This window comes from Lepidothrix coronata, unplaced genomic scaffold (genome assembly GCF_001604755.1).
Source record: "Lepidothrix coronata isolate B3197 unplaced genomic scaffold, Lepidothrix_coronata-1.0 Scaffold28, whole genome shotgun sequence".
NCBI lineage: Eukaryota > Metazoa > Chordata > Aves > Passeriformes > Pipridae > Lepidothrix > Lepidothrix coronata.
Genome location: NW_016690208.1, coordinates 5451497 through 5469631, shown reverse-complemented (window position 1 = coordinate 5469631; position 18135 = coordinate 5451497). Strand labels below are relative to the sequence as shown.

Genomic DNA, 18135 nt, shown 5'->3' with positions numbered 1-18135 from the left:
TTAGAACATGTTAAACCACAATTATTACCTGCTCTGTAGGGCTCAAATGCCCGTGTAAATGAAGCTGGGAGTAACTAGTTAAAGGAAGAAGGATTGAGGAGATTAATGTGAGCTAACTCACTTCCCTGGATGGCTCAGAGAGCTTATAACAGAACAGGGATGCAGGAAAGCAATTAAAAGAACTAACTTAAATAAATCTCTAGTGCTGAAGGTTTGCCAGCATATACCTCTAAATTCTTCTCTGATGCAACCAGGCCCCTTCCTCCAGGGATGTTCTAACAACCTCTCAGACATCAGGATAATTATTGCAAAGTGTGACCCAGACTGTGGTTACTGGTATAATCAAAAACCCCCTGAGGTTTCAACATTAGACACAGTCTCACCGGTGCAGCAGAGCTTCCAACTCTTTGTAACAGTGTTGTAATGACTAAACTTCAAATTCCACTCTCTGTGACAGGGCCATGGTGCTGGTGGGTTGGGGGTAACATTGGCTGCCGAGGGGCTGCTCCCCCTGATGGGTTTTAGTTTCTGTGATGGATCTGTCCCAGTGTTACCCCTATGGAGGAGTCCTGGCAAGGAGCACACTCCAGGATTTAGAAAGGAGAGAAGAGAGATAATGGGTCATAGAATCACAGAATATCCTGAATTTGGAAGGACCCACATGGATCATCCAGTCCAACTCCTGTCCCTGCACAGACACCCCAACAATCCCACCCTGTCCCTGAGAGTGTTGTCCAAACCCTCCTGGAACTCTGGCAGCCTTGGGGCTGTGCCCACTGCCCTGGGGAGCCTGGTCAGTGCCCAACCACCCTCTGGGGGAAGAACCTCCCTGAGATCCAACCTGACCTTGCCCTGACACAGCTCCAGCCCTTCCCTTGGAATGGAGAGAGCCAATATCCAGTTGCTGCTCTCACTGGTGCAGTCCCTGCTCTGGCAGACCGGGCACTGCTCTTCCCTCACAACATTTCCCAAGCAAAACGTGCTCCCCTGATATTTCAGCTCCTCAGGCTGGCTGAGTGTTTGATCCCTTTGGGAAGCTTAAGGACTGCAGTGGATTTGCTGCTTTCTGCTGCACAGGGAACTTCCAGGGCTGGGACATAAATCCTTGCTTGGTTCTAACCCGCAATCTCCAATTTAAGCAAACGGGGAGTAAGGGAAGAAACGAAATACTAATTGCAATCCAAATTGCTCCATCTTCCATCCACCCCCTGCCAACCCTCCTCCCTGCTCCCTAATCCATAAGGTCTGAGTGATGATCAGTGAATAATTAATTCGGGGTGAGCTGGAGAGGTTCCTGCAGAGAGCTCTGCGGGTGCAACATCCCGTTCAGGAAAGGCCTGGGGAGCACCCGGAGGTTCCTGTGGTGCCTCTGAGTGCCCAGGACCCACCAAGGCACCCCCTGCACGTGGCCCTGTGCCACCCCACTAATTACACTCTGTTGGACAAACCCTCTGTGCTCACCCACACACACACTGCACAAACAACACATCCCTCCATGTTCACTGAGAGCACCAGGGGAAGGCAGGAAATGCCACAATCCAGGGAAATTGTGGGCAATGCCGTGGCATGACTGGAACTATTAAGGTGCCCAATTTCAGCATGTACCAAAAGAAATAAAAACACTGCCTTGTGTTTTCAAACCATGTAAACCTCGTGTTCTGAAAGCACAAAAGTTGAAATAAAAGAGCTCAAAACCAGGTAAATTTTATACCGCAGTTTCCTGCACTGCTCCAGAATGTCAAAATCTAGGAGGCATCACACACTGCAGGTGTCCCTTCCCTCCACAACAGTCCTAAGCTGAACCTCTTGATCAAATTATGGAATTCAAATTATCTTCTGACTGTATTTAGCAGTAGTCAGGACTAAAAGTGTGGCAGATGCCACGAGGCAGCAAGAAACACTTTGTAGTGTGACTGGGGATGCCAAACACATCACACACACACTGACACACACACACACACTCCAGACTCTTCATGGCACTGATTCCAAAGAAACTGGATGACTGAGGGAGTCTCCAAAGGATCTGTGTGCACCCTGCCCTGCTCTGTCCATGCCTGGGGACAATCCCAGTGCCTGTGATGGATCAGGTGGTGATACAGGAGCACATCAACCCTCCTCAGGGAAATGTCACATCCCCATGGCATTGCCCTTGCTTGGTGCCCAGGAGGATCATGCCCAACAGAGGATAAACACCAGACTCCAAGGTGAGCAAAGTAGCCCTGAGTCTTTCATTTCAACCCTCAGAAGCCAGGCATTGGGAAAAACTTTGCTCTCAGTAAAAAAATTTAATATATAAATGCTCTTTTCTCTCCCCCTCTGTGCCTCCACATCATGTAAAGTGCTGCTATACAGCAACAAACACATCCCTGATGGAACAAACCTCCCCACACAGCCAGGACAGCAAAGGATTAATAATTCAGGGGACATCCAGCTGAGTTATGGAAATCATTTGGGAACCACCACAGGCCCCCTCTGCAGAGGGATGGGGGGTGTGGGTAATCCCTCATGGAATGTGGGGGATACAGGGCCAGCTTAATCCCACAGACATCTGTAAACGTGAGCAAAGGGGACAGCCTGATGTAACACCTCTGCCTTTACAATTCCTAAGACATTTACATCCTCTGGAATGAGGGAATGCCTCCCTCCTGCACACCATCAATCACGTACAAGGCACGCCACATCCCTTTCTCATATAATTACTTATATAACACACGTGGATTAAAGCTAAATTCATATTTCTGGCTTTAATACAAATCAGTTCAGTATTTTTAAACAAATTACATTTTAATTCCAGCTAAAGTGCATTGGTTTAATTCAATTAAAACCAGTTTTTGCTTCTTTTCATCACACCTGACCTGAATTTTGTGGAGGAGAATGTAAGCGAGACCTTCTGTATTGTACTGAAAATTAAAATTATTATAAACACTGCCAAGCAGATCAACAAGATCATAATACCAGTGTTATGAGAAGACATCCCTATGTGAACAATCCACCTGAAATCTCTCTAGCCATCATTTCAGAGGGTTCCATATCACAAGGGTTTATTACAGACTATGGTAAGAGGAAGGCCAGAGGAGCATATTTTAGCTCAGTCTGGCTTTTTAATTCCCTCCCAGCTGATGGATGGACTTGACAGAGTTATTTGGTATTCACAAGTCTTGAACATCATTATACCCAGTGCTCTGTACAACTCCCAGCCAGCAGTGAGCTCCACGCTCGGGCTGCTGCCTCCAGCTACAATCAGCGGATTTCGGTGCCCGACCACTGCCAGACAAAACGGGATAACAAGGTACACACGTCAGACATCAGCACTGAACAAAGGCCTGAAATCCTCCCCCTCCTCGCTCTGATGTTCACTTGCAACTCTTTGTCCCTCACACAGATTTTCCAATCAAGGTTTTGCAAGGTTTGCAATAAAGAACAGGGCGAAAGTTGGGTTTAAATGTTGTGTTTTAAACATCCCTTCCTTCCACAAGAGAAAGCCATTTATTGCTAACACTAAATGCCAATAGAAATGACAGAGTAGAGGACAGCAAAATGTGAGCCAACCTATCTCATCCTATGAGATGGGAAATCCCATGGAAGATGGGAAATGGAAGCAGAGATCAACTAGACACCCCTCCCTCATGGCCAGACAGTGTGAGGGGCAGAAGCTGGGAGTACAGTTATATCCCATTAAATGCTGCTGCACACTACCAGAGAAAGGTCCTGCTCTGCCATCTTCCTGCTGCTCTGCAGCTACAGGACTTGGTTCAAACAGAAATCACCCTTTAAATAACAATTTCCCATTGAATCCACTTGTTGACCTTCCCAAGATGGTGTGATGCCACGATCTGCTGGAAGGGGAACATGTGCTCAGGAGGCAGAGGGCTGGGAAAAGGACTGTTCCCCTCAGTGCACGAGTGATGGTTTCATCATGAGCAGTTCTCATTGTGTGCCAGAATCCCAGAATCCCAGGATGGTTTGGGTTGGAGGGGACCTTAAAGCTCATCTCGTTCCAACACCCTGCCATGGGCAGGGAAGCTTCCACAGACCAGGTTGCTCAGGGCACAGTGGAAGGTGTTTAAGCCTGGGATAAAACTATCTTAGTATCTATTGTAATCAAATGATAATTAAAACAGCCAAGAGAAGGGTCTGGAAGGCACAGAAGGCGTCCTCTGGTAGAAAAGCTGCAGTGATGGCATTTTCTTTCTCTTTTTTCCCCCTGCGTTCATTGACATGAAGAACAGTGCTAATGTAATTGCACTGAAACCCAGGCACAGGAAAACCTCACCAGGGCGAAGGCAGAGTAAATGGTCTGTTTGGAAACAAAATGTTGATGCAATGGAGAAGCAGTGCCTGCCTCTGATCTGAAGGGTATCGAGACACCCTCGGCCGCAGCGCAGCGGAACCGTCACCCTCGCTCAGGGTCGGTGCCGAGGGGACACAAGCACAGCCCTCTGCTTGTACCCCCGAGGTGTGCAGGGATGCACCACGTCAGGGCTGCCAGGCAGTGGCCAGATGAGTCAATAACATGCATTCAGCCTGGGAGAGCAGGCAAAGGAAAGCAAGCATCCTTCTGTCCATTAATCAACCTGATCCTGCGCCGCGGAGACAATGCCTTCCGATCGCCGGCGCTTCCCAAACATCCCTCACGCACTAACCATCTGCAGCTGGGATACAATGCTTTGATTGCAAACGTCAAAAAGATAGAGCAGAAAATTAACTTCTCCTTATTTAGTAGGTTTAGAGAAATGTGGCTTCACGCTACACTAATTCAGTGCCCTCAGTATGAAAACTCCCCATTACGATGTCTCGTCAAATTAGAGCCGACGATCCAACGATGTCATCTCTATCCTCGCACAACACTCTATTTTGTAATTAAGCAGGACAGGGAAACAATGGCCTCGCTTATAGAGAAAAGGTCAGGGATGCAAAACATATTTTTGCAAGCTAATTGTAAGATGCATGAAGCCAATTATCCCAGCAGTGCTGCATATGCCGGAGCAGGAAGGATTTTTATCATTTTGCTCCGTGACTCCCAAGTGGAGTCAACGCGCCGGCTGTGCCCCGTGGGGCACGGGGCTGATTGTCCAGGCTCTCAGGGAAACAGGGAGCACAGAACTGGGAAGAAGGCTATGAAGGTAATTCCAGCCTCTCGGTCCTTCCCTTGACATTCTATTATGGCCTGAAGAATTTCCAGGAGTTAATACAGTCTTTACTGGAAGGTATTAGGCATGAGTGCCCTGTTCAGGGAGAAACTTGGATTGAATGTGTAGGATAAGGAGAAGTGTTTCTGTATTTCTTTGGGAATGGGGAATCATTTCCCTCAGGCAGCCTCAGATACAAAGTCACATGTATGTAGAAAAGCCAAATTAACAGGAGGAACAGTTGAGACCTTGCTGTTGCCTTGGGAGAAGCTGAGAGGCCCCACAGTGTTTTCAGTCTGTCTCTGACCCTCTCGGGTTGTGAAATTAATTTTGTTTGTTTCAGTGACTCCCAAAAAACACCCCCCTCAGCCCCCTCTTTTTCCCTTTACAACATTCCCTTTTTAAAAATACCAGTTTCTAAGCTTCCTAATACCATGAGCAGAAGATGAGGAACATCACAGTTTCTGGGGAGAAACGGTGATTTCCTCCTGCATCTCTCCTTCAAAGCAGCTGATTTTTCCAGCCTCCTAACACAGCCATTAATTACAGATCAGTAATTAACTTTCTGGTTCAAGAAATATTTTGCAAAGGAACCCCATTAAAAGGCTGATTTGCATATTGCAGGACAAAGCAGCCTTGGTATAAATGCAGGTACTGTGTGAGGCCAGTCTGGATTCTGAGACTGTCCTTGAACCTTTAAGCTGCTGAATTCCTTGACTGGGAGGAGGTGGGGACAGACACTACCCGAGCACAGGTGACATTGGTACCTGCTGGATGCTCCTGACTTTGAAGATGTTTTATTCTGCATTTCAGCCGCTGTTGACAGTGCTGAATGGTTTCCCCACACAAACTGAACAGTCATTCCTCAAAGTATCTTCGTTATAATTAAAACCAGAGCCCAGGTGCTGTAGTTAGAGTGCTGTTGGTGTCGCCCTTCGTGGGTCCCTACTCGTACAAGTGTTCCTACTCAGAAAGATTCCCTGGATAATGCCATCTAAACAAGGAGCCAGAAGAGGAAGCAGCTCTCCGGCACTTGTTCACACAGATCTAAAAGGCCTTCATGCATTCTGGGGTCTGCCAGTGCCCTAGTTCTGCAGGATGAGTCATTCCTCTTTCCAATTCCAAAGAAAATAGAGCAACTTCATCCTTCGTCATGCAGCACTCACCATATTCTCATCAAACTTCACCAATTCCATCATGCCTAAAAATATTTGGCATATCAGGTTTGTTGGGAATAAACAAGTGATAATTAGATCTCAAAGAACTCCCAGACTAAGTTTGCTGCAGGATGCACCCAAACAAGCTTTGAGCACATGGAAAACCCTGACAGCAGCACGGGCACTACATCAGTACATCAGGAATGAAATGTGCTGCAGCACGTGACTTGTACAGTTCCTCTTCCCTCTGTGGGTTATAAGCAAAAATTCTGGATGGGCTAAAGACAAAAAGCAGTTTAAAGAGGAAGTCTCAGTAGTGCAAGTCTGTTATTAATGCAGGGCTGTACCCCTTCCAAGGCTGAGGCTCATTTAACAATCAACCATATGCTCAGGCTTTTGTAGTGCCAATAAAAGCTTAAATAGAATGTTATCTCCTGGAATTATAGAAAAAAAAAAACCTTGCAAAATAATCACAAATGTTGGTAATCCAGAGTCCCTGAGCATGAAATGAATTCTAGGTGCACTGAGGCAAAGTGTGCCCAGGAACGACCAACTCAGAGATTCCAGCAGAACACTGACTTCCCCAGAGTACCCATTTTCCACCAAGTCAGGACAGTCTGAAGGTATTTGTGCAAAATCACCTTTGCCACCACAAGCAAACAGTCCCAAATGCAGCACCACCAGTTAACAACTGGAGCAGAAGAACCTTCTCTCGGTTCCCTGGCTCTGCTCCCTGTGCCCCACGTCCAAATCAGAAATTTTCTCCATCACAAATTTTGTTAGGAGAAATGTGGATCCAATTAAGAAAAATCCATCTGCCAAATGCTTGATTTGTGGATGATTCCAGAGGCCACTGCAAAGCCAAACATTCAGTGTTCCATGATAAAAACTTGGTGAGCTGCTGCAATAAATCAGGAGGCAGGAGACGTTGTTAGCAAAAAAGCCACTTTTTGGAACCCTTTTTAGCTCTAACAAGCAATGTGACCAGCCAGAAAATTGAAAGGAGCACTCATTTCCCAATCCTCCCTTAGATCTCACATTTACATACTCCGACTGTACCAGAGTAATGCATCTCTCACACAGAATGTGAGTTACACTTGCTCTGATTTTGCTTCTTTTATTCCCAACAATAATTTTATTGCTGTTACTGTAACAGAAGTCTTAGGAAAAAAAACAGTATGCACAGGACTGGCAAAATTTGGCCAACCACATCCCTGTGAACCCCACAGTAATTTAGTGAAGAGCAAACCCTTATTCCAGCTTTTTTTTCTTCTCGGCCAGCGTTAAAACCCAATGCCACAAGAAACAACCAAGTTTTTTCTACAAACATAAGCTCTGCTGACTATAACCAGGGTATTTTTTTTTCAACACAACACTTTGAGCAATTCCTCAGATGTTCTTTAGGGAAAAAAAAATATTTGGCCAAGGTTTTACTAAACCAGGCTTCTCACAGTGGCTCCGAACACACACACACAGGCCGTGGTGTGAGCTGATGCCACTGAGGCATCCTGTGACTTTTCCAATGTTTACTGTTATTTCCTTGTTTTCCTCACCCTGTACAACTGTCTCACTACTCCAGGAGGTAATAATTTTCCATTTTAAATTGGCAGGATGTATTTAAATGCATGCATTAATCAAACACAGGATAAAAAGCATAGATGTGTTTGTTTATATCCTCTGCTCCACACACAAGCCACATCCACCTAATTATCTGTCTGAACATGCATGTGCACAGTTCATACATTTCACATATTCACACACATCTGCAGGAGAAACAGGACGTGCAAGGAAAGGAAAAATAAAGAAACTAAGAGGCAGGAACAGTCCCAATTCAGATACACAGAAGCCAAGTAACAGAAGCATTTATGATCTACTGTAGCTCAATATTTCAGCCTGGAGTGTTGTGACTGCATTTACTGCACTATTCATTTTTCCAATGGCATCTCCCGCAAAGATTGGACCAAAGCTCCAGAACAGAACAGTGTTATAATGGTGACTTCCATGAGCAAAGGAGTGGCTCAGGAACAATCAGCTTGGATACAAGATGGAGTCAAGAATCAAATATTTAAGAGGCAAATATTCCAATAGCAGATGCTTCTTTGAAACAGTTCTTGGATTACGAGCGAGACAAGCACAGCAGAAAATGCACGGGAGGGATCTGAGAGACTCCAGTCCTTTTCTATACATTGTTCATACACAATGGGATGGGAATGTTCAGGAAGATAAAATTATCTTTTGAAACCCAAACCTCCCTGCATGACTGAGAGGCCCAGGTGCTGCTTTTCTTTCACCTCTCTGAGAGCAACAGTCCCTCAGGCCGAGCTCTCCTGCAGAGCATTCCCGCTCACCTGACAGGTCTGACACCGCTGTGGTGCCAGGGACCAAGAGCCTGCTGTCAAACCCCCTGTCTCACTGTCCTCCAGCTCAGGGCATGTCTGGCGACCACAGATGAAATGCTTTTTTTGAGTGATACCTGCCTAACAGAAGGTATAATCCCCGGGATGATGAAGGGATCATTCACATGCAGCTTTTCCTACTCATACAAGCAATGAGTGTTATTCGAGGTTGCCAAATGCCACCTCTCCTCTATGCCACCCTTGAAGCTCTCCACTGAAAATGCACTACAGCAGTCCCTGAATCTCTGTGAGGAGAAGTTGCAGTACATCTGGCTCTCCCACAGCCCAGTCAGCTCCGGGCTCTTGTGCTGGGAGGGCAGGGAAATTACACGGCTTAATTTGGGAAAATGGCTTTGGCTGCAGGGCTGGCCAGAACAGTTAATTCCCAGGTCCTACCCTGCCAAATCACTGAATGAAACAAAATCCATCCAGGTAGAAAGAAAACGTTGCCTAATTTGCCTGTTCTCTGAGCGAGGCAGCAGCACCGTAGGCAGATTCCCGGGAGAAGCCCGGCTCCACTCGCTTCCCTCTGGAACACAGTGCCCTACTTCGAGCATTTGGGAAAACTGCAGCACGGGAATCAAACCAACTCTGTCTTCCCAGATAGTAACCCCTGAGATCTCACTCTGCACTAACCAGCACAACCCTTTCACTTGCAGAATTCAAAAGGAAAAAGCAATAGGTCAGGTAAGGAAGAATCCAGACTGGTTTTTGTCCAAATTGTTGTTTGTGGGCTTCAGAAGCTCACAGCCCCCCTCCAATGAATGAGTACAGCTAAAACAAAGTTGTCATTGCTTTTAAAAGTGAAGCATTTACTCACTGGGTCTAAAGTACAATCCTGGTATGATAAAATGCCTCTGCTAGGAACTGGTTACATCAGGGTATGGCCAATCCGGCGTCATTGTCACACAGACTTTTCCTGGCACTTCAATATCTCTGTCATTCCCCAAAATGATTCATGTAAGGGTAAAAGATCTTCCTTTTGGAAGCAAAGCACTAGTTTGTTTCCGTGGCTGGAAATGGAATCTGTCTCACCCAACCACGACCTTGATCTGCATCTGAATTTACACATAAATTTCCCTCGACCGTGCCTGTCTGATGAACACACAGACAGAAACCCACACCTGCAGGAACACACAGAAACCCACTGGAGAGCTGCTACACTTTCTAACCAGCTGAAGAATAAAGCCAAGGTCTCATTTCTCTTTCATTTTGCTTGCAATTTGCTCCAACACCGGCCAGCCCACGTCAAATGCTTTATCAGACCCATCTGCACGTTCCCTGCGACGCAATCCCGGACTGAGCTCCTGTCATGGCTCAGGCAGGAACAGCAGCTCCGGCCACACGCCGAGAATCCATGTCCATGTAACAACAACAGACAAGGGCAGTGCTGGAGGAACGTGTGTGAGGGGGGAGAGAGGGATTTGGGGAGATTATGGTTGTTCCTGCCCTGTGTTATTGTTCATGCCGTGTGTAACCCAGCTGTGCTCAGTGCAGTCCGGTGTGGGAGCATCCCTGCCCTCCCTCCCTCACCTGCAGCAGCTCTGGCTGCTGCATCTCGGTGCTATTTATACGCTGGTGCATCAAGTTAGGATTTATTGGGGAAGAGAAAGCAGAGCAATCAGGCTGCTCTGCACCTGGTATTTAACCTGAACAGGGAGGGCTTGCACCATGTCCTCACCGGCAAATTAAAACTACCCCTCCTGCGATTAAACCAAGTCTACTTCCATCAGGGATGTGGCCCCTGCTCTGAATCAGATAAGCAAGACATTAACGAGAGCTGGAAAAATCAATCTCCTTGTGTCCCACACCCCCCCACGAAGCGTCCCCTTACCTTTCATGGTCCACACTCCTGAACCCAGGTAAGATGTGCCGGAAGCTGCTGTTCCTGTCGAGCTTCGGTTGGCTCTTTGTCCTTTTGATGGAGCCTTTGAGCCGGCGGCTGAGGAACCCCTGTGGGGTGAGACAAGAATACTGGATTACGGCAGGGCAGGGAGAAGGGGAGCGGAGCGGCGGGGCAGGGTGTCCTCCCCGGCCGCGGCAGGAGCGGTGTCGGCAGCGCTGCCTCAGCTCCCAGCCAACATCTGCTCCCGGCGCTCCCGAGGCCGGGGCGCTGCGGCGGCGCGAGACTCCCCGAAGCCTCCGTTGCCCTGGCAACCATCAGCTCACATAAAAATACTGTCTGAAAGACAAGACTAGCACATCCCATCACAGCTCCTGGCGGAGGAGAGGCTGGACCGGGGGCTCCGGCCGCCCCATCCCAGACGCCACCCACGCACCGGGAGACGGGCGAGAGCTCCGTTACCTGCTCGGAGCCCCCCGGGTTTGCAGCCATGGCTCGGGTGTCTCAGTTACATGGACAGATCTCCCCTAAAGCTTGGCCAGACCTCAGGGCTATAGGCACCACCTTTAGAGGAGAAAGAGACCCTGGCTTGAACGTACAGCTCCTTCTCCTCCTGCCTCCTCCCGCCCGGAACATAAGTCACGGCTCCTGGAGTGCTCCACAGCAAAGCCAGCACTAAACGTTTTAATAGCAAAGCTTCTAATGTGTTATTTGCTTATTGTTAGGAGTTAATGTTCTACATAATCTGAACATTACATTTAATCTCTCTGCTAAATAAGGTAATAAAAGTATAACACTACTGTGCTGGCCGGCCTTTACAGCGTGGGAGGGTTGGCTTAGAGAGGGTCAAGCACGTTGGCCAGAGAAAGTCAGGGAGCATTTTAAAGAGAAACCAGGATTTTGGGGTGAAGCCTGAAGGAGTGTTCCTTTTACAGACCATCATACTAAAGAAATAAATCAGCTCCACACCAACACCTCAGCAAATCCCTGCAGAGCCCAAGGTTCTGCACCCGCCGCTTCTCTTCCCTCATCCTCAGGAAAAGGGGAAGATATCCACTGGATTAAGCACAGATTTTGAAATGCATAAGGAAAGAAATGTGAGAAGAACAGGTGTCCTTCAAGTGGGTACCATACCAGCATCCCAGAGGTGCCCACAGCACACCCTCTGCTCCAGGCAGGAGCCTCAAATGGATCCCTAGCAGCTCCCTTTTACAAATGAATACCCTTTATACGTCTTGCAGGAAGATAATCACAGTCTAACTTCCATCCAGCCTGTCATTTGTTTGTGCCATTTAAACACTCCTTCCCCACCCCTCAGGATATTCATGGCTCACATTATGTCTTTCTCAAGTCAATCTCCCCGGAGCTCAGCGCAGCTCTTGTTGTGGAAGTGACTTTCCTGTTTGTAAGTGCACCAAGAATCTGAAGCATCTTGATAGCCAAAGGTGTCTCACATTTATTAAGTGCCACTTTACTTACAAGCCAGGTATGTTAACAGGCATTCATGGGTACTGAATGTTTCTCTGGGAGCTGTTTGCATGACTGGAACAGCACAAGGTGTATAACACAGCCCATCGGGTTGTACATTTTGTCATCTCGCACAAAGTCAACGCCTGAGCCAACAAAGGCCTTTTCAAAGGTGTTCTGGCCATGAGAAATACCTTCAGAGGGTTTTCATAGTACAGAGGAGCACGACTGTGAAACAGTGAACTTGAGGATTTGCATTATCTAGAGCATTGTTAAGATATTTCCCTCAGTACTCAGACCCCAGCCAGCCTCCTACTCATTGTATCAACGTGCTATCAGCTTCATACTCATCATATCAACGTGCTATCAGCCTCATACTCATCATATCAACCCTCCATGCTCTTGTTCCTCTGGCTGGGTCAGGCTCTCTGCTATGGAAACCAGCCAATATTTGCTGTGAAGGAAAAATCAAACCCACACAACTGGCCGGTCATGCGATATTTCCCTAAATGCCACTGGTGAGCAGGTTTTGGCCCAGAAGTGAGAGACTGGTGTCCCTTAATCACTGCCACCCCACCCACAAATATGTCCTCGAGTAATCAAGCCACTTCTTCAGTCCAGGAATAGCTCTGAGCTGTGGACAGGGAATTGCTAAGGACAAACCCAAATGCTTTCTGCAGCAAATGCTGACAGCCTCCTTCCTCCATCCTGTGCTTCACATCTTGACAACTGTTACATGGTTCATGCAGGATTTGGAAATTAGAATTTAGGGTTGCAGTAAGACATTACTTTCCTTCTGTTTCCCATTGTTTTTACATTCATTGCCACCAGAAGGAGAACACACTGAGCCATTTTCCATTTTCATTGCCATCTTCTTTGGGAGAATGAGATGTCAGAAATTTTAATGCTGATAAATTATGCTGCTGTAGCAATACTTTGCACCTCCACAGTGCACACCAGAGATCAGAAAGCCTAATGTGTGAATTACTACCTTCTGTAATTTTCAGATGGAGTAAGGAAAAAAGAGAGAGGAATTAATCTGTGGAAATACAAGAGAGAGAGAATCCGACCCGGGGTGTGACCGCCGAGCTTTCCTGGTGAGATCATAAGGACATCATCCATTTCTTCTCCATGTAGGACTTTAAACAACATTTGATTCTGATCTCCAGACAAACAAGGCTAATCCCAGCCTCTGAGCATTGCCTCCTCCTCTAGCCCAGCTGCATTCTTGGGAGTTCTGGTAATTAAAGCATTGCCCTTTGTATTACATGTTCTTGATACACTTTTAAGTTTCTATTGAGAGCTGTCTAGGGCAGGATTGTGTCTTCCTGTGTGTGGGCAGCATTTACCACCCGTAAAAATATCTTAGCAAAGATTAAGCTACTAACTGAGAAAGGTTTCATTCAGAAGTTAATAGTCTGTATGAAATGATAATAAACAGAAACTTGCAGAGCCCCAAATCCCTTCAGATACAGTAAATCACAAAATAGCCTTTGAAATATTACAAAGCCACATAAATTCATCCTTAGGTATGGAGATATTTTAGGGTCTTTAGAGACGACCACTGTGGTCAGGAGTGTGGCCCCATGCAATCCATGGGAGCCCCCAAAGGAGTGTGGCACACACAGCTAATCAAACCTGGTGAGAAAAAAGCAGGAATCATGGAATCACAGACTGGTTTGGGTTGGAAAGGACCTTAAAGTTCATTTAGTGCCACCCCTGCCATGGGCAGGGACACCTTCCACTAGCCCAGGTTGCTCCCAACCCCGTCCAACCTGGCCTTGGATTCCAGGGATGGGGCAGCCACAGCTCCCCTGGCAGCACCCAGAGCTTGCACTGAGCAGTGATTTCACCTTTTAAGGCCTTGCTTTCCTCGCTTTGTTTCTGCTGTTTTGCCTCTGACATCTTCAAGCCCGGAGTACAATCGCTCTAATCACAAGAGCTGACTGAAGTTATAATAAGACACAAAGAATGAAGGCAGAAGGAAACAAAACAAATCCTTTGGAGGAACAGCTTAATCACAACCACAGCACCTCCAGCTCAAACAGGAGGACACAATTCAAAACAGCACAATTAAGTCTGTTGTGATTTGGGCTCTTTTCTTACAATCTGACAAACCCAACACCCGACGCCACCGTCTCACTGTAGGTGCAGGAAGGTGCAACTCTCATTTTAATTCCTCTTCCTTATCAAATTTGGCATTTCCAATTACCCCAGAAGCTGGAAATAATCTTATATTCTAATGTTTGAATATTTTTAATATTATAATACTTTTTAAAGCATATGTGCAAACCCATCAGCACCATATGCCTTTGAGACGCAGGGACTGTGTGATTCCACACACCCTGGGGCAGCAAGAAAAAAAAACTAGAGAGAAGAGAGAAAAAGGGAGGGGGGCAAAACTGAGCAGAGTGTTAATGACAGCAAAATCCTGAGCTCCTGTTTTATTAAACAGAAAGCAATGATGCAAATCTCGTGTCTGGAACTGACTCCCACACCAATAATGTTCACTCGCGGTGAACCCACAGGATAAAGTTATAAAGGTAAAAATTCAGCACCATGGAAACACAATGGAGATGGAATTTTAAAAATGATATATCAATAAATCAAGCTGGGTGCATCACCAGCAGCTTTCTTTGGAAGAGTCCTGGCAGCTCTCCGTGTTTTCCAAGCCAGGAAAATGGGGAGCAGGGCTGGGCAAGCACACGGGGGGTGAAGTGTGAGGGTCTGAGCTGGGCACTGGGAGAGCACTGGTGTGACTGGTGTGACTGGAACTGAGACACAATCCTGCCTTCTGCTCTCATCCCAAACCCACACAGAATAACCACCACAAAGACAGATCACAAGAACCAGTGAACAGATGGGGTTATTTTTATAGTTCCTCCACATCTTTTTGTTTTAGATCAAGCAAAGCTCGACTCCAGAGGACATGAGAGGACATCAGACATTTTTTCACCACTCATAATGAGGGAACTGCCATAAATAAGTTCTTGCTGGGAGCACAAATGTGTAATGCAGCTTTTCATACTGGGTGTCCATGTCTTCTGGTGTATCAGGGATAAGCTTATAGGTATGAAATTGGGAGTAAATCCTTTCCACCAGACGTGTCCTTATTCTGAGCTTTAGAATTTTAATTATTTTTTTATATTAAACTTAATTTAATTCTGAAATTAGGTTTGGGGGTTTTTTTTCTGCTCTTGCACAGCGTGTGGAAATACCCTTTTATTGAGGCTCCACTGAATGGATAATTAGTACTTTCATTTGTGAACCAAGCAGAGCTGTGCCAACACTAAGCATCCTATTACAGCCATAAATGTACCAAAAAAAGGGAGTTTACCCATTTCTACAATTACCAGTGTTAGTCTTAGCTTTCAAAATAAAAGAGAAACCTGTTTTGGGCAGCATCTGATACTGTTTGTTACCAGGTAAAGACACCCAAGTGCACATTTCTACTCTTCCCTTTGGAGAACACGACTGCAGGAAGCTACACCAGGAATGCCCAGACCACCAAAACACTGAGGGGGAGTTTAGGAAGAAGCCCAAGAACAGCAGGAACACCCTGAGTGGTCTCCTGGCTCTGAAACAGGGAAGGAAGGGAATTTCTGTACAGCTTTGACCTCTATGGATCAAATATTTTTCATCTGTTCAGTGTAAGAGGCACGGGCTGGAAGTGTCTGCAGCCTCTCAGACACTTCAGATACCACTCATTTCTGTCAGCTCTTCTGATCTGGACTTTGGAGTTCTCAGTTGCTCTCCTACCATGCAGTTCTGCTCCTGCCAGGGCTGATGAAGGGCTCTGTTCAGGAGCTGACTGAGCAGATGGTCCCTCTGGAATTCCCTTCCCCAAAATGTGCATTTCTAGGATATGTTGCCTGCACAGGGTCTGTTTTGAATTTGGGCACATGGTAGGCAGGAGAGTGTCAGCACTGAAGGTGAAGACACTCCCAAACTTAAGAGAATTTTGCAGAGTTAACCTCAGGCAATTATATTCTTGTGAGTTTATCGACCAACAAAGCCAAATTCTGTTTCCACAACAAAGCCCAGCTTGCTCTGGTCAATCAGACCCACCCAGGGAATCCTAGGGGAAGGACAAAGGAGAGCAAAAGTCTGAGGAGCAGGAGAGATGGGAACTTCAAAGGAAAACCACACTGGCTTATCTCTGGCCCTAGAAATGCACCCAGAGATGGACATGAATCCTCCCTCTGTTTAGGGGAGGCCAAACCCATGACTTTGTTCAAGTGGGTGAAAAATCCCTCAGCTTCTCTTTCTCCATTTTACTTGATGAATCTCAGGATCATTCCCAGTCACCCTGTGAGCCCCCAGGGACAGATCACAGGAATTGAGAATCATGGAATTGTTAAGGAAAAGACCTTTAAGATCAAGTCCAATCATCAACCCAGCCCCACCATCATGTTCACCACTAAACCTTGTCCTTAAATGCCACATTCACACATTTTTTAACACTTCCAGGGATGTTGACTCTACCACTTCCCTGGGCACCCCATTCCAATGCTTGCCAATCCTTTCCATGAAAAAATTTTCCTGTTATCTAATCTAAACCTCTCCTGGCGTCTGTAAAAGCAAGGAATCACCACTTGCTCTGACTGATGTTTCCCTAAAACATTATTCTGTAGGGATAAGGAAATCCCCTCTATATGTAAGTGTCTTGGAATTAGGATAAAACCCAAAAGAATGACAAACCAGCTGCAAAACCACTGAATGTCCAGTGATAACTGGCAATGGAAACTCCAGCCTTGCCACTCCACACACTGTGGTCAGACCTGTGCTCTGGCATCTGGAGTTAAAGGGTAAACATGGAGACACAGCACTTGGGATCACGAGAGGGCCTGTCTGGGAGCCAGGCCATGAAGCAGCCCCGGAATGTGAGGAACAGCTCGTGTTGGGAGTGCTGCTTAGCAACACTGCCCTGGACTGCCAGACATTAATCAAATGTGCAGTGTCATTGGAAACACTCAGCTCAGGCCACTGGAAAAATCAGATGAAGATGCACCCACATCCCCCAGGTCACCAAAGGGATGGTGTGGGCCTGTCCAGGTCAGCAAAGCTGGAATTACATCAAATGAGAGGCCCTGAGGGTTAATTATGGATACGGCAAATCTTGTCCCTGTGAAAATCAGTGAATCCCAGAGTGAAGGACCAACACCAAACACATTCAACACTTCTCATCCCTTTCCCACCTCTGGCCAATAAAGGATTGCTGCCCAAGCTCTGTTTTTGTAAGGATTTTCCCTATCTTGTTGAAACTGTCTCAGTCATGGGATCTTCTCCCACTGCCCTGGAGAAAGAATTCCACGGACTGGCAGCTCTCAGAGCCGTGCATCACTCAGGACTTTTTCCCTGATACCCAGCTGAATGATTCTTTACAGAACTTCCCTCTGTTCCTTTTCTGCTCTTTTCTACCAGGGGAGGATCCCTCTCCCAGCCTGTGGAACACTTACTCTCAGCCAGCTCACCCTGACCAAGAGAACTGTAAAAACTTCAGGCGAGCCAAGGGCTTATGAGAAAACCATGGAAACCTGAGGAAATCTCGGTCTGGATTCTCCAGATATCACTGATGACTTGCATGGAACATGGACAGGGAACAGCTGGGACATTAATCAAATCCAAATGAAGGAATGACACTGCCAGGGAGAATCTGGAAGACAACCACAGTTCAACGGCCGTTGTTATTCAGGGATCACCTGGATTCTTTTGTTCTCCTGCTCAAACAAACCCACACTACTCTGGATTATTTGTTCACAGCTCCATAATTATCAGACTGTCAACATTTCATATCCAAACAAGACAGATAAATATTCCTTCGGAAGGCAGAGAAGGGTATTTGAGCAATCAGGGATGAACGATGCGGAAACAGAGACATGGGGAAAATGCAGGGAACCCTGAGGAACAAAGCCAGGGATTCACCCAGGGAAAGCAGGGCTGGGAAGAGCCAGGATGGCAAGAATGGCACCTGAGGAAGGATTTCAGTGGGGTGGAACAGTTTCCTTATTTAACTGGCACAGTGGAGTCACCCAACCCAGAGGACAAACTGTCCTTACACAAAATTCCTTTGTCTTTAGGGAGACAATCTTGCCAGGAGCAGAGCACCTCCAGGGCAGTGCCAGCCTTTATCATATCATGCA

The 18135-nt window shown here is 46.7% G+C and overlaps 1 protein-coding gene across 6 annotated transcripts in view; it reads right to left on the bottom strand.

The window, feature by feature from the left end:
• The window catches only part of DAB2IP (DAB2 interacting protein), a 196069-nt gene that overhangs the window by 92211 nt on the left and 85723 nt on the right, over positions 1–18135 (bottom strand). For all 6 annotated transcript variants that reach the window (XM_017810161.1, XM_017810158.1, XM_017810155.1 and 3 more), the window contains one exon: positions 10517–10635. In XM_017810161.1, coding sequence (XP_017665650.1) covers positions 10517–10635 — 119 coding nt within the window. The remainder of the gene's footprint in view (positions 1–10516; positions 10636–18135) is intronic.